The sequence below is a fragment of the Rhinoderma darwinii genome, chromosome 6, assembly GCF_050947455.1.
Source record: "Rhinoderma darwinii isolate aRhiDar2 chromosome 6, aRhiDar2.hap1, whole genome shotgun sequence".
Lineage (NCBI taxonomy): Eukaryota > Metazoa > Chordata > Amphibia > Anura > Rhinodermatidae > Rhinoderma > Rhinoderma darwinii.
Genome location: NC_134692.1, coordinates 101,787,738 through 101,804,588, shown reverse-complemented (window position 1 = coordinate 101,804,588; position 16,851 = coordinate 101,787,738). Strand labels below are relative to the sequence as shown.

Sequence of the window (16,851 nt, the reverse complement as noted above, 5' to 3'; positions counted from 1 at the left end):
ATAATTTACATTAAGAAAAAAGCCTTAGCCTTAAACCAAATAAAAGGGTTTTTACTGTAGTCATTTCTTGGTCACATTTAGTTCTGTTTCATCAAACTTGTCATCCATAAAGATATTTTTCACCTCCTATTGTGCTGTATGTGGTATTATGTGTAACAATAAAGCGTATAGCAGCAGCCTGTTGACATCTGCATGCATTTTCCTGGTTTATAAATAATGCAAGCAACTGTTAAAAACTACTGGCAAAGGCGAAAAGTATCCGCTAAAATATTCAGGACAAATATAACATTTACGCTGCATTTGTTGTTAGTGGCAGTAAATATTGGTGCGTTTTTATTGCATATTGTAATAGTATATATCCCTTATCGCTATATACAGACTGCTTGTATATTACATAGGGGAAAATGAGTCAATGAATTGCGTATATCCTGCTTGGTTACACATCAAACCTATATTCAATCAGACAAGTTACTGATATAATGAAATTTGTATCAGTCACTACTGGTGCCACTGAGTCAAGCAATGGATTAAGCACAAAGTGCACATCAGGTCCAGCAAAATTGTGAATGCTTATGTGTTTTTTTCCCTAGAACTTAAACAATACAATAATACACCACTACTTGGTGTTTATCTGATTTTTTTTAAACTCAGATTATTAAATTCAGGAAACATTTAAAGACATTTTGCACCTTACCTGCAGTAGTTATGTGGCTATATAGGAGCTGCAGATGGAGTGGAATGATTGCATTAAAACACAATTGCAGCTATGTAAATCTCCCAACCCTTTGTAAGATCCTACTGACCTCTCACCTCAAAACATGTTTTACTGTTTAAAGGGTATTACTGAATATAGAAAAAAAGAATAAAAAAAACAAAAAAAGCAGTTCAAATAAAATAGCAAGACTTTGACCAAACATTGAGCAAAGATAGTGTACAAAAATAAATAAATAATAATAATAAAAATAATTAAAAAGTTGTGGTGAAGATTAGATCTATGAAAGATTTATTTAAAGTAAAAGGACAGCCAGTTACTGGGAAGGAGGTCATTAAAAAGACAATCCTTGAAAGTTGATGTATTCAGCATTTATCAAATGCAAATTCGAAGTGGGAATGCAAAAACATGAACTCCCATTGAGGTTCCCAAATCACCGTCACAATCTATGTACACATAAATCTTTTAATATGCATATATTATAATATACTAAAGTGACAACAAAGCCCATAGGGCAGCAGAGAAAGAGCTACATGTCTGGTGGTTTACTGGCTTGCCCTTCTGCATAGGCAAGAAATGCATGCCATATCAGGACAGCAGGTGAACCACAGCAATACCAGCCTATTATAGAGGAAATCCATCATTATTTCATGAAGAATAACCAAATAAAATGTGTGGCCCTTTTACTAGAACAACATGTATGCGTCACACTCTGCGCTGGCCAGGATATTAATATGACTGCATGGGCTGGTACAGGTAATATACAAGGAATGACTGCTGGGAGACTTTACACTGGGGCACATGATACAAAGCCAAGTTTAAAAAACAAAACTAATAAAATTCACATAAATAGAAATACAGTAAACACTTGCCTGTAATAATTCCTTAATGTACTTTGATCTAAATGATAATATAGAATACAGTTGAGTGGTGACATCACTGCACCCCATTAATGCAGCAAAGACAATGTTGCAGCACATTATATACAGACACATGTATGTCTGTCCCTCTGTATGTAAACATGCACAAGCAGTATATAGATAAAGTTTGAATGTGAGTGTGGATCTATTGGTGTATGGGACAGCTCCATCTGGATTGCTATACATCGCATCTGCATGATGTAGATGTCTATTGATGTCTATTAATGTGGCTTTCTCCATATACTACATGTGCACAGCAGCCCCTTTACAGTCATTACCATTTAATAACAGTAAAAAAGGATCATTTATGATTATGCAGCACAAAGATCGTCATTGTGAGGACTAAAGTCACAGGTGAGGAAATGAATACAGTCCAGACTGAGAGATTAGAAAATAGACACCTTCTGAGATAAATATCAAGGCATTTCTTCCGCAATCCTATGAAGCAGAATCAGGCAGAAGATCGCACTTTCTCCACTTAATACACTGGTGCAATGCTTAATTCCTATGCGTTAACTCTTTGAGTGCCAGAGGAAGGCAGCCTCGTGTTTGCAGGGACATGCATGCTTTCCCTTTTAGTGGGTTATTATCTTTAACACGGAGCTTTCCAGGTTCACAAAGGAGACATTTACATCTCATTAAAATATCGCTGGCTAGTATTTTATAGAAAGCCGCTAAGCAAACGCTGGTCTAGGACTGCAGCAAGTCATGGACAGATAGACCAGCACGGATTACAGACCAGCACGGATTACAGACCAGCACGGATTATTGTCCGGCAGTATGAAGCAGAGTCCACAATGTTACCGTTTAATGTCCAGGTTCTGTTTTCTGGGCTGAATACACGATTCCCAGATAGGAGCATGCGGTGTGTGTGCCGGGAGCTGCTGAGCTTCACGTTTTACCTCACAACCTAAGACATTGTACTGCCAGTCACCTATGCCAGTCTGCCACTAATAGCCCTGCTTACACTCGGTAAATAAGGTTAAATGCAGAATATCTAGATGTAAACCTGCAGCCAAATAATGCTAAAGTTCATCTACAAGCAACAGCAATGTGAAGAGAGCAAAGCAAGGAGAAACTTACCTGCTGCAAGTACATAAAAGTCAAGGCACAAGAGAGCTGTGGACACATGCCCACATTCGGCAGTGCCACGCAGGTCGCACCCGTCAGAGGATGCTGCATGGTGTTGCTCTGGAGTCGGCGTAGAACGAGTGAAGGGGCTGCTAGCATGCAAGCGCGCTTGTCCTGTCTTGTCAGCAGCTTTTAAATGGTCTTGTATCTGGGGTTACTTAAAGTTACCAAAAAAAAAAGTCCTTTTTTTTTTTTTCTCCCCCTTTTGCTGTCCTGCTGCTGGAAACGTCAGTTCATTCGTCAGCTAAGGCAACTAGGCAAATTAAAACTGAAACCGCTTAAAGTGGATAGAAATACAAAAACGAGGGATTTAAGCAAAGCCTGCAGCCTAATGAAGAGTCAGTGGAAGTTCCTCAGTGATGGCGGAGAGAGGGAGCTCGGCGCTTCCCAACAGGAGCTTGCTGACTAGCAGAGAGATTGACTCACTGAGGCTCAGGCGGCTGGTGTTGATGCTGCACGGCTTCTCATTTGTCAAATGGGTCCTAGGGCAGAGGCTTTACCACTCACCAAAATTCAAATACTGCATTTTTAAAATCCCCAGGGAGGGTGGAGAGAAATAGAGAGAGATCGAGTGAGAAGGAGAGAGAGAGAGAGAGAGCAAGAGATTGAATGGGAAAGCTGCATCACAGACAACCGTGAGATTTAGGCAATTAATGTCACTGCCCAGCTGGGACCCACTGTCTATTAGAATTTCTTTTGCAATGCTGTTGGTCAGCAGAGTCAGCAGCAAATAATGGTTTCCCTTTTTTCCCCTCTAATCTACACCACAAGCCGACTACACAGATACATTGGAGATGGTATCCTAGTCAGCCCATGCCAGCCCATGCCACCCATCTTATATCCTTATTAAAGCCTACACACAGATTGCTGACATTTTACATGAATCTTTTCTGATAAGATTCTCCCATTCCTCTTGTAGCGAGTGGAAAGTTAACAATTCACTACGATCCTCCCGGCTCCAGAAGACTTGGTTTTTTTTTTTTGTTTTTTTTTTTTAATGGAGAAAAGGCTTAGAGAGCATCTTCACCTACAATTAGAATCGAAATTGGTATTATATTCCGTCTATTAAAGGAGATTAGTCTATCAGGCTCCATTTTAAAATGAAATTTGGCTTTTATTATTTAATATGTACTATTTTCCCCCCTGAATAGAATTTCCTATGCTTCATATTAATATTCCACTATTGCACAGCCTTTTTCTTTGTTTTATAGAGTAATAATTGTTCATTAGGAGGGCTAGTTAACCTTTATGTAATAAAATAGAATGTGACTTGCCGATCAAAGTATTACTTCCTTTAGGTGTCATTGCGGAGAAGATTTACACGTTATACTTTGAGGGATTACTTGTGTATATCTTGTATGTGTTATCATATGTCCGTATTATGTTTACTGCAGAATCTTCTAGAATCCGGTAAAGTCTGAGCTCCGCTGAAAGTCATTACTAGGATTACAATATTATTAAAAGTTAAATTAACTCATTAACATAAGGTTTCTGTAGAAGTGGAATTTAAGAAGTAAGTAAATGGACACCACAACACACATGACACACATACATAGTACAGACACAGTGGCATACACCCTTATATCACACACATACACAGTCAATCAAATATATACACCCACAGATACACACTAAAACACCGGTAAATCACACACATAAAAATTATACACACACATATAACACACTCACACACACACACACACACACACCCATACACAAACAATACACACATACACAAGTAATAGAAGCACATGCACCCACAGATACATACTGTTACACCCTCACATTGCACACATACACAAATATTACACACATATACACTCTGATACACCCTCACATCACACACATACACAAATAATGCACACATACTGTAAATACACATTAACACACTCAAACATCCTCACATCACACATATAAAGGTAATAGAAACACAAACACCCACAGATATACCCTACCATCCCACGTACATCCAAATAATACACACATATATACACACACTGATAAACCCTCACATGACACATATACACAAGGAAAGAAACACATACACCCATATACACACTCACACATCCTCACATCACACGCATACACAAACAATATACACATACACATGTAAAAGAAGCACATGCACACACAGATACATACTGTCACACCCTCACATTGCACACATATACAAATATTACACACATATACCCGCTGATGCACCCTCACATCACACACGTGCACAAATAATACACACATACTGTAAATACACATAAATACACTCAAACATCCTCACATTACACTCATGAAAAGTAATAGAAACACAAACACCCACAGATACACCCTAACATCCCACATACACCCAAATAATACACACACATATACACACTGATAAACCCTCACATGACACATATACACAAGGAAAGAAACACATACACACATATATACCCTCACACACCCTCACATCACACACACACATACAAACAATACACACGTAATAGAAGCACATGCACCCACAGAAACATACTGTCACACCCTCACATTGCACATATACAAATATTACACACATACACACATATACCCTCTGATACACCCTCACATCACATGCACAAATAATACACACATACCCACATATATTCGTAGGCACTTATACATCATCTCACTGCACATATCCAAGTAATAGAAACACATTCACCCACAGATACACACTGATGGACATGCACACACACACATGAAACATATGCACCCAAAGATACACACTGATACACCCTTACATCACACACAAATACAAATGATAGAGACACATGCACCCACAGATATACACTGATACATCCTAACATCACACACATACACAAATAACACACACACACACACACATACATACACACACACACACACACACACACGGATACACACTAATACACACTCACATCACACACATGCATAACTAATATAAAATTTGTACACCATTCATATACCCTCACATCACACACAAGCATAAATATTACAAATACTAAGACACCAACATGTATACAATCATACACTCTCACATTATACACCCACAGATACTCACACACTAATGCACACTCATACACTCTTACACCACACATATATTCACAGATGCACACACACGTACAAAAATACACACATACCTACAGATTCCCATACTCATACACCCTTGCACCATGCATCCAAAAATCGCACAATTAGCACACATACAGAAACACATGCACACATACACACTCAGACAAACAAACACACACACAGACATAGATACTGTACATACGCATACTTTGTTGATTTTGTTTCAATTTGACATGTGTACTATAAATGAATAATGAATTCATACACAAATCCAACCTAGAGCTCTTATTGCAGATGTAGAAATGATCGGAATCAAAAAAAGACCTTGTTAATGCCCAGGAAAAGATGAAATGATCGTGCATTCTTGACAATGGTATTTTTACAAATCTGCTAGCCTATACCTTGGGAAAACTCTTGACTATGTGTCGTTAGATATTGTGAGGCAAATGAATGTTAGCAATCAATATATGTGTAAATAAATAGGAAGCCAAGATGTTTGTGCATTTTCAAGGCCGTGCAAATTATTTGTAGCTCTGCCGGAGAAGAACTCAGGTGCAAACATCTTCACAGCATTGTGACTTGTGTGCAATATTCTTCTGTATAATAATATTGTGTGAGTAGTGCAGATTGTAGAGAGCTGGAGATAATGTAGCCCTAAGGGAATAGCAAAGTACAGTATATAGCAGAAAATAAACTATTCAAAGATGTATTTGTTTACAATATACATATATATATATCTGCACGAGACCCCATGTGTAATAATTCACACCGCCCCATAGAACAACCATATTGACACACCGTTGCAGTGTCGTAGCTGTAGGGGGTAAAGTGGCTGCAGTTGCACCTGGACAATAGGGTAGGGGGTGTTCTGCCGCATAAGAGGACAGCAGTGACAGTGCAGAGGTGTGGTGGTGTTTCATGATAATTGCACAAGAATGTAATGAGCGTAGGGAGCCACTGAGATCAAAACCTGATCGTTGGTTGCTAGATAACTAACAATCCCATATAAAAGGCTGCAAATGAATATCAGTTTTTCCCGAGCATCCAGTAAGTTTCAAGTGAGACAGGGCTGAGTAAAAGGGTTCTGGACCACCATGCCTTACCCACCTCTCACTCTATCGAAAAATTCACATTTCTCATCAATTAAATCTGGGTGTTGAACCTCTTTTTAAAATTCTAACAAGTAGTAGTGATATTTGAAATATTATTTGTGGTAATACTAGAACTAATAGAGTATTTAGGGTATACAGAGCCAACATATTAACCCAAAATGTGTCTGTGTGTCGCCACTTATACATTGAAATGTCTATTTATTGTTAATTAAATAGCGCCAACCTATTTGGCAGAGAGATTGTCACCATTCACATCAGTAAATATATAGCGCTAATACTACCACCACTTCTATAACTATTACTAATAACAGTCTAGTTACCATGTACTTGTACAACACAGAGGGGGGAAAGAATCTAAGATTGTGTTCTCCACAGATCAGGTGTATTTATCAGCCAGGCACTGGACATCAGTGTCATGTGTGTGTCTGTGTGCTTGCTGGTATCACTATAACTGCTAGATTATGTGAATAGAAAGTTCCATGTAACCACTTCATTTTGTCTTTCTGTATGCAATTCTCAGGAATTTCAGTATAAATTGCATACATCTGCTATACATAAATGCTGGGTGCATCTAATGTATCAGGATCTGTGACTCTTGGAGCTACAAAATGCGTCCACCTTCTAATGTAATGTAACAGACAAGGCCATAACCCCGCATAGATTGACATACTTCAAATGTACTGTATATCTCAGATCCTTGAAATACACTGTATCCAAACGTATTATTGTATTATAAAAGTTATCATGAATATTATCATTATGTCCCCAATGCTGGATCTATTAATACCTCTGGGGTTTTATAATAATTTGGATTAATGTATAAAAAGAAAGGAAACTCTTTGATCTCTGCCCTAGGTCTAAAAGCAACCAATTATATGATCATGTCAACATCAATAAATGTTTACTTAACAATAAATCAAAAAACAAATCTAGCTAGACGGGGATAAGCTACACACATATATGCATAATTGACCAACAGTGAAAAGACAAATGTCCACAAATAAGTAAGGAAAACGTGCATAGGTACTAAAAATATAGACAGATATATTAACTAGTCAGCAGCTCAAAGATTTGATGATAGATAGATAGATAGATAGATAGATAGATAGATAGATAGATAGATAGATAGATAGATAGATAGATAGATAGAAAGATAGATAGATAGATAGATAGATAGATAGATAGATAGATAGATAGATAGATAGATAGATAGATAGATAGATAGATAGATAGATAGGAGATAGATAGATAGATACGAGATAAATATATAGAGAGATAGATAGATAGATAGATAGATAGATAGATAGATAGATAGATAGATAGATAGATAGATAGATAGATAGATAGATAGATAGATAGATACAAGATAAATAGATAGAGAGAGATAGATATGAGATAGATATATAGATAGATAGATAGATAGATAGATAGATAGATAGATAGATAGATAGATAGATAGATAGATAGATAGATAGATAGATAGATAGATAGATAGATAGATAGATATGGGATAGATAGATAGATGTATTGTAGATAGATAGATAGATAGATAGATAGATAGATAGATAGATAGATAGATAGATAGATAGATAGATAGATAGATAGATAGATATGAGATAGATAGATAGATAGATAGATAGATAGATAGATAGATAGATAGATAGATAGATAGATAGATAGATAGATATGGGATAGATAGATAGATGTATTGTAGATAGATAGATAGATAGATAGATAGATAGATAGATAGATAGATAGATAGATAGATAGATAGATAGATAGATAGATAGATAGATAGATAGATAGATAGATAGATATGGGATAGATAGATAGATAGATAGATAGATAGATAGATAGATAGATGTATTGTAGATAGATAGATAGATAGATAGATAGATAGATAGATAGATAGATAGATAGATAGATAGATAGATAGATAGATAGCCAAGTGATTTGTCCACTAATAGCCAACTAATAAAAGGGAGTCAGCATTCCACCTTTTTTCAATCACTATAAACAGTTAATGTTGCATAAATTATGTGTTCATATAATGTTCTTAGATTTTCTCTTTATGTAATTGCAGAAAGCCAGTAGGGGACTGAGAATAATAGCTTTTATGTGCTTTTCACTGACTTGACGTTTCTCCTGACTTATGACCTCTCTCAAGATAGAGATGCTGATTTCAATCTGCCCCTGGATACGAGCCTGTAGCAGATGTCCAGTTGTGAAATAAAAATGAGATGTAAGTCACTACCTATGGGTCAAATCTGCTATTTATTTTCCACAGTGTTGGCTGATCTCTAGCTTTACTCGGTTACACTTTTGATCAGTGACTGCAGCTTTGCTGCAATGTCTAACTGAATGCTGAGGTAATGTAAAAGCCACCCCCATCTCATCAGAAGTTTAGACAGGCTCCTCCATGCTTTACATTACAGCTCTTCTTGTTAAGACCAGCTACTGCTATAAAAATGCACAAAGTCCCCAGTGTATGGATAACTAATTGCCATTATAGCAAGGACAGCATAATAAACTATAAGCAGGTAAACTACAATTGAGAACAACAAGATTATCAATTTCCACACACATATACCGAGGCAAAAGAGTGTCAAAAATGGACCTTGGATTGTTGCTTTAAATCTGGTTTATTTGGTGAGCTCATGTATATTTGTTTCATTTGGACAACTCCATTAGAATTCTTATCAATAGCGCATCTCCTCCCCTGCGGTACCCACTTGAGGGGGTACATACTACTAAAGCTGATGATATAGAGTAGTCACCCACTGACTGCAGCTTCTTTTACAAGGCATGGCACAAACTTCTTCAGCCTAATAAATGCAGAGCATGAAAAAATATTAATTAGGAATCCAAGAAACTAAAAAAATTATTACAATTATAATTACTCTGTGTATCAGGAGTTTCCTTTTAATGTTGATACATTTGATATGAAGGAGCATGACAAATTCTGCAAACATTGTAGAAGACTTCTAGCGTTAATGGAAGACATGAAAATATTACACTTGTATTTAACATTTAAATAAGTTTTTTAGGGCACAGTACACGAATCTCACTTAACAGAGGACAAGAGGTGTTGAAACTTTCTAATATGTGTTTCAATTGGTCATTGAGCCCTAATATATGCTGTGGGGTTGCAGTATTTGGTTCATTGCAGAGAGAACTGCCTTTGCTTTGGTAGATCTTTAACCAGTTCAGGACCGGGCTATTTTGCGCCTTCAGGACCAGACACCGTTTAGCCATTTATCACGTGTTAGTTAAATGGCTACAACTTTTTTATTTGTTGGGCTAACGACGTGATTTTTGCAACGTTTTTTCCGTAGACAATGCAGGTTTCTTTTTTTATCATGTTTTTAGAAACACCTTTTTTGCTATTTTTGAATTTTTATTCATAAAGTTTGAAAATAATAGTAAAAAAAATAAGCTTTTTTACGTTTCAGCTATTTTTTTTGGTAATAACATAGTTTTACCCTAAAATAGACCTTTTATTTGTGATCGTCATTGTCTTCCCTAAATTTTAATATATTACATGTCTATATTAGGGTAATTGGGTCAGCGCTAGCGTTACAACAATGATTGGCCGGGGGGAACATTTTTCTGGGGTGGGTATTTTATGTGTATTTATTATTTATTTATTTTTTTGCACTTTACTATTTTTTTATTACTATGGTCTGTCCCTCAAAGGTCAAAAAAGACCTGTGGGGAACATTATATATTTTTTTTCTTTCTTTTACACCATGCTTTTCCACTGTAACTGGAGTTGCACAGCAGCCCCAGTTACAGGGGAAATCAGCCCTCTCATAGTGACGATTGTCACTAATAGGGCTGTGCTGGGTCTAGTAAGACCCAGCAGCAGTCTGTCAGTAACGGCACCTGGCGATCATGTGACCAGTCACATGATCACCGGGAGGAATAGAGACAGAGGCGCGGACGCTGCCTCTATTCCTATACACAGCGTTCATTGAGCGCTGTGTAAAAAGACATCGGAGAAGATAGAAGCAACGAAAGCTGCCTCTATCCTCTCCTCAGGGTCCCTGGCAGTCACTGACAGTCGGAAACCCGACATTCAGCTGCCCGATTGCGCGGGCAGCAAGTTAAAACCCGAGCCGTAAAAAGTCTATGGCTCGGGTATTAAGGACCCTGACCGCTGGCCGTAAAAATACAGCCAGCGGTCGGGAACCAGTTAAAGGGGTTGTCCAGGATTCGATAAGAACAGTTTGCTTTTTTCCAGAAACAGCACCACTTATATTCATGTGTTGATTCAAGTAAATGTGGCTAAACTGCAATACCAGGCAGAGCCCATGGACAAGAGCGGTGCTATTTCGGGAAAACAAGACAAAAAACAGTCTTTTTTTTCACTCCTCATAGACAACCCCTTGAAGCAATGGAAATCTGATATATAAAGAAAGTTCTACCAGTCAATCAATCAATCAATCAATCAATCAACTGCTTATTTCTGTCTACAGCATATATTCATTAAGTACTTTTACATGTGCCGTTTTGATGTCAATTTTTTTAGACCGTGTTTGCAGTGACAGCCAGGAGTGGATTAAAAAAACTTGCTCTCCCTTTACAATCCACTTCTAACATTGCGTTAAAAAAATTGCATAAAAAAAAACTCCATGAAAACGGCACATGTGAAAGCATTCTTACAAAAATATGGGTTAATATTTTCATACCAGGCTGGCAAGGACACCCTGTGGGTTAGGCTTTTGATACAGTATATATTTTTTCTATGATTTTACGGTGAATAACAAAACTGCTGGTAGTGGATTAAGAAATGATGTGAGCGAAAAGACAAGTGAAGTAAATATTTTATACATAAGATGGTTTGTATTTCTGATTACAGGTACAAGATGAAACTTCTAGATTTGATCACTGTTTACACTAGACTCATTAGTGGACTGACCGTTTGGCCATTAAGGCAATGACTGAGGGTTCATGGCCGGTCAGATCCATTAAAGTTTAAGTGCAGGATCTAAAAAAAAACAAAGACAAATGACTATGGGGGCTGTTAAAGAACCTATGACCATTATTGCCTGAGTGCCAGACCACTCTCTGTCTGCCCCTGCTCTGACTGAATCATTTTGGTTATAGAGACCATTTTGGAGTACAAACACCGTTAGGACAAAATAGAAAAGCTTCCCATTAAATATGATGACACGTCTTACTATTATTCCCAGTCAATATTTTATATAGCCATGGATTTATACCCCTTAATACCTAAGATATTTTAAACCAGACCAAGCAATATTTAAAGTTTTTCCATCATGGCATTAAAAGAGCTATAACTTTTTTTATTTTTCCGTAGACATAGTTGTATAAGGACTTGTTTTTTGCGGGATAAGTTGTATTTTTTAATAGCACCATTTTGGGGTACAATTTATTGATTACATTTTATTATAAATTTTTTTGGAGGGGTAATAGAAAAATACTACTGAAATTTTGCCATTCTTTTTTGTATCCTAAATTTACACAGTTTACCATGTGGTATAAATAACATAATAACTTTACTCAGTGGTTCATTGCAATTGCGGCAAAACCAAATTTATATAGTTTTTCATGTTTTACTACTTTTACACATTAAAAACTCTTTTTTTTCTAAATTATTTGTTTTGTGTCACCATATTCTATTTTTATTTTTCTACTGAGATAGCTGTGTGAGGGCTTTTTTTTCGGGATGACTTGTAGTTATTATAGGTACCATTTTGAAGTACATGCAAATTTTTTATCACTTTTTATCAAATTTTTAAAAGTCAGGATGAACAGAAAACTGCAATTCTGGCATTGCTTTTTATGTTATTTTTTACGGTATTCACCATGTGGGTTAAATAACATAATTATATAATTTTATAGTTGGGATAGTGGTGATACCAAATATGTGTAACTTTTACCTTTTTTTCATAATAAAGTATTTTGTAAGGTGAAAAAGTGTATTTTTCATTTTTTTTTTACTTGGGACTTTATTTATTACAAATTTTATTAAAAGTTTTTTTACTTTTTTTTGTCCCACTAGGGGACTTCACCAAGCGATCATTTGATCACTTTTTTTAATAGACTGCAATACTTCTGTATTTCAGTGTATTATGCCTGTGAGTGTAAAACTCTGGCATGGCCTAACAGGCATTCACTAAAGGCAGAACTGGGGGCCATTTTTAGGCCACCAGTTGCCATTAAAACTATTGGCACCCCGCAATCGTATTGCAGGGTGCCGATGGGGTGAAAGAGGGAACCCCTCCCTCTAAAACCACTCAGATGCGGCAGAAGCTATTGATCTCCATTTGTTGCCCTGAAGCCGGAGGCTGTTAGCAACAGCCTGGGCTTCAGGAGCACCGAGCCCGATTTGAGAAAACATCTTCTGAAGTGCTGCCGTGAAAAGGTGGCGCTTCAGAAGAACTACCCTAAAGGGCCTCCGTAAAAACACTATACGGCGGTCGTTAAAGGAGTTTTTGGGGATTTTGAAAAAAGAGCAGGAAAATTACTTAAATAATCCCCAAAACAGTACTCACTTGTTTAATCCCTCACCGCCCCAGGCTGGCGCTCCGACGGTCGCTGCAGTGATGACATGCCATTTATACACATGACCACTGCAGCCAATCACTGAAGCTCCTTGATTAAGCCCCTTCAAGAATATAAAAGTAAAATGCATAAGTAACAGTTCCTAATATAGAACTTCTATTGGAATTGCTCCGTTGTGCCTCAGAGTTTCCAATTATATAATGTGATGCTGTGGGGAATATGCAATTATCCACCATTTCCCTGTGAATCTCTCACTTGAGCGGGCCTTAATATTGCAGCTAATCACACTACTTTAAACATCCTTCATTGCTCACTGTTCATCATTCTAATAAAATATTAAATAAAAAGTGGAAGCATTGCCAATGGCAATCAATCACATTGCCCCTTATACTTTCCCAATGGATTCTGAAAAATGTGAGCTGGATTCTGATTGGTTGCCAACTCTTCCATGTTTTTATTTTGTATAAAGTTTGAAAAACTAAGGGCCACATATTACAGTGACAGGTCCACTGGGCTATTAGGCCACACGGGACAAAAAATATTGTTCAATTTAATTAATAGCAGTTAGGAAAGAATACAAAAGACGCATAGTTATTAGGCTGCTCTATTCATGAGAATTGTGCTCCTCCTATCTCCATCTCTATTGACGACGGCCTCTGTAAATCTGTCTGCAGACTCAAACACTCCCGTCAACACCATTGGGCAATAAAACAAGTTAGTGTTCCTTTAACCATGGCAGCAGTCAGGGGATACTCCCCTCCGTTACAGCTGTCATTACTACAATGACAAACGTAGACAGCAGAAAGCAAGTCTATTACTCTGCAATAGTCGAGGTGGGGATTACCTTTGATGCCAGCCATTTGACTCCTTAGTAGTAGCCCCCAGGCCTGCCACATCTATATGCCCATTAGGCCGCGCTGAAGGCATGGCCTAATAGATTGCCTGTCAGTTTGCTACTGACAAGCAATAATGCTTTTGCACACTAAGAATACTAAAGCATTATATCAGTGATCAAAATGTGAAGTCCCCTAGTGGGACTAAAAAATAAATTAAATAAAGTTTAATAAAGTTAATAAAAAATTTCCAAAAAAGTGGTTATATTTTTCAAAAAAACATACACGCATGGTATTGCTGGAATCTTAACGACTCATACAATAAAATTATCACATTATTTGAACAGCACGGTGACCGGTAATAAAAAATAAACACAAAAAACAACGGCGGATTTGCTTTATTTTCTATTGTTCCCACAAAAATATAATAAAAGTTAATCAATTATATGTACCCCAAAATGGTTCTATTAAAAACTGACTCGTCCTGCAAAAAACACACCCCCAAATGACTACATCGACAGAAAAATAAAAAAGATTTGTATCTTGGAATATGGTAACATAAAAAAACTTTTTTTCATGAAATGTGGTTTTATTGTGCAAAAGTAGTAAAACAGAAAAAAAATTATATTTGGTAGAAGCATAATCGTACAAACCCCTAGAAAAAAGCTAACATGTTATTTATCCCTCATGGTGAATGGCGTAAAATGTATAATTCAAAAAATTGATGGCGGAATTGCTGTTTTTTTCCATTCCATTCCTTTCAATAAGCGTTAATAAAAGTAAATTAATAAATAATATGTACTCAAAAAAATGGTGCCATTTAAAAATACAACTTATCCTGCAAAAAACAAGAACTAATACAACTACGTAGCTGAAAAGAGTGATGACTCACAAAATACAGTGGCACAAAAACAAATAAATCTCGCGGTCCTGAAGGCCAAATAAGGATTCGTCCTGAAGGGGTTAATCACAGCAATAACGATAGCACATGTTGGTGCTGTTTATATGTATTTAACTCGAAGAATGTATATATAGTATGCAACTCAAATCCAGACACCAAAAGCGTTGGGCTGTCATAAGGCCACGTTCAGACGTTGCGTAATTGTTGTTGAATTCTGCAGCGGACAGTCCGCAGTGGAATTCTGCAGCAAACATTTTTTACATTTGTTTCTATACATTTTTAGGAAACTTAGTTCAGACGTTGCGGAAAATAACTGTGCGGAAAACAGGCTGCGGTGCAGAATTTTCCCTCCGCAGCATGCTCATCATGTTGTGGAGAAGCAGTGGAATTTCACTGCGTATTTCAGCCTTTGCAATGCAAAAACTGAAATCTGTGGCAAGTCCGCTGTGATATCTGCAGCGTCTGAATTACCTGTCAAATATGCAAATGTTGGTGCAGATCCGTTGTGTAATTGCCCCAAATCTGCACCAACATTTGCAGCGGAAAAATTCTGCCACGTCTGAACATGGCCTAAGGATCAACGCACACACATTATAGAAGCCATGTATTAATGAAAACAGATTCTAATTAAACAAAATATATAATTACAACAATTTATGAACACTAACATGGCTTCTTAAGGGCAAATGACTGTAACATCTCTAGCACTAATAAAATATATTCAGTGGGAAATAAATGTTGTAAGTACAGTGACTTTATCTGCACATTTGCATTCAGTAAATGTTTATTCGGTTTAATATTTTGTCATATTTTGCTTTTGTGATTCACATTGTAATTCGTTACAGAAAGTAATAGACCCCCCTGGCTTGAACAATATGAATTTTATTCCATCTGATCATGCTTTATATTTTATAATACGATGAAGCAGAAATGACATAATATGTTTGAATGTATATAAATGGAGCAGTGGTTATATAAGACCTCCAAGCAACGTGACAGTCGTTTATAAAACAATGACGCATTAATAAATCGGAACTCTGAAGGACTTATGGGAGTGATCAGTCAGATAGATAGTCTATGCATCCAAACCTTTTCTTTTCCATGGGCTGATATTTGCTCCTGCTTTGTTTTTGGATAACCAAGTCAGTAGGTGATTTAGATGAGTAAGATAATATTGTACCTACAAAGAGAAATTTCAGTATGAGCTCTTAATACTCATTACATAGCACTTATTATAAGTTATACTGTGATTTGAGATCATAAAGTTATGTTCCAAGCAAATGTAAAAAAAACAAACAAAAGAAAAAACTTTTTAACCTTAAAAGAAAAAGACAAGTACAATTAGTTTTTATTAGCAATATTGTAGCCCTTTTAAATACGAGGGTGATAAAAACGATTAGGTACTTATAAAGCAAATCTAAATTTATTATACAACTGTTTCATTTAGGCAGTGGGATAACACCACATTCACACATGCAGTTTTTGATGCAGGTTTTTTTTTAGCTAGAGCAAGGAGCGGATGATAAAGCAAGAAGTACAAGGAAGGATTTATGATTGTTAACTTTCTTATACTGAATCTTTCTTTTGGCTGAAAAAAAAAACCTGCACTAGGAACTGATTTAAAAAAAAATGAATAAGAAACCACCTG

The 16,851-nt window shown here is 36.7% G+C and overlaps 1 protein-coding gene across 4 annotated transcripts in view; it reads right to left on the bottom strand.

Annotated features, from left to right (window-relative positions):
- Window positions 1-3,404, bottom strand: part of RBFOX1 (RNA binding fox-1 homolog 1) — a 602,126-nt gene extending 598,722 nt beyond the window's left edge. The window contains exon 1 of one of the 4 annotated variants that reach the window (XM_075830075.1): window positions 2,716-3,404. In XM_075830075.1, coding sequence (XP_075686190.1) covers window positions 2,716-2,862 — 147 coding nt within the window. In that variant the 5' untranslated portion in view covers window positions 2,863-3,404. The remainder of the gene's footprint in view (window positions 1-2,715) is intronic. The other 3 variants (XM_075830077.1, XM_075830076.1, XM_075830074.1) reach the window with 3 other exon arrangements.
- Between the last annotated feature and the right edge of the window lie 13,447 nt (window positions 3,405-16,851).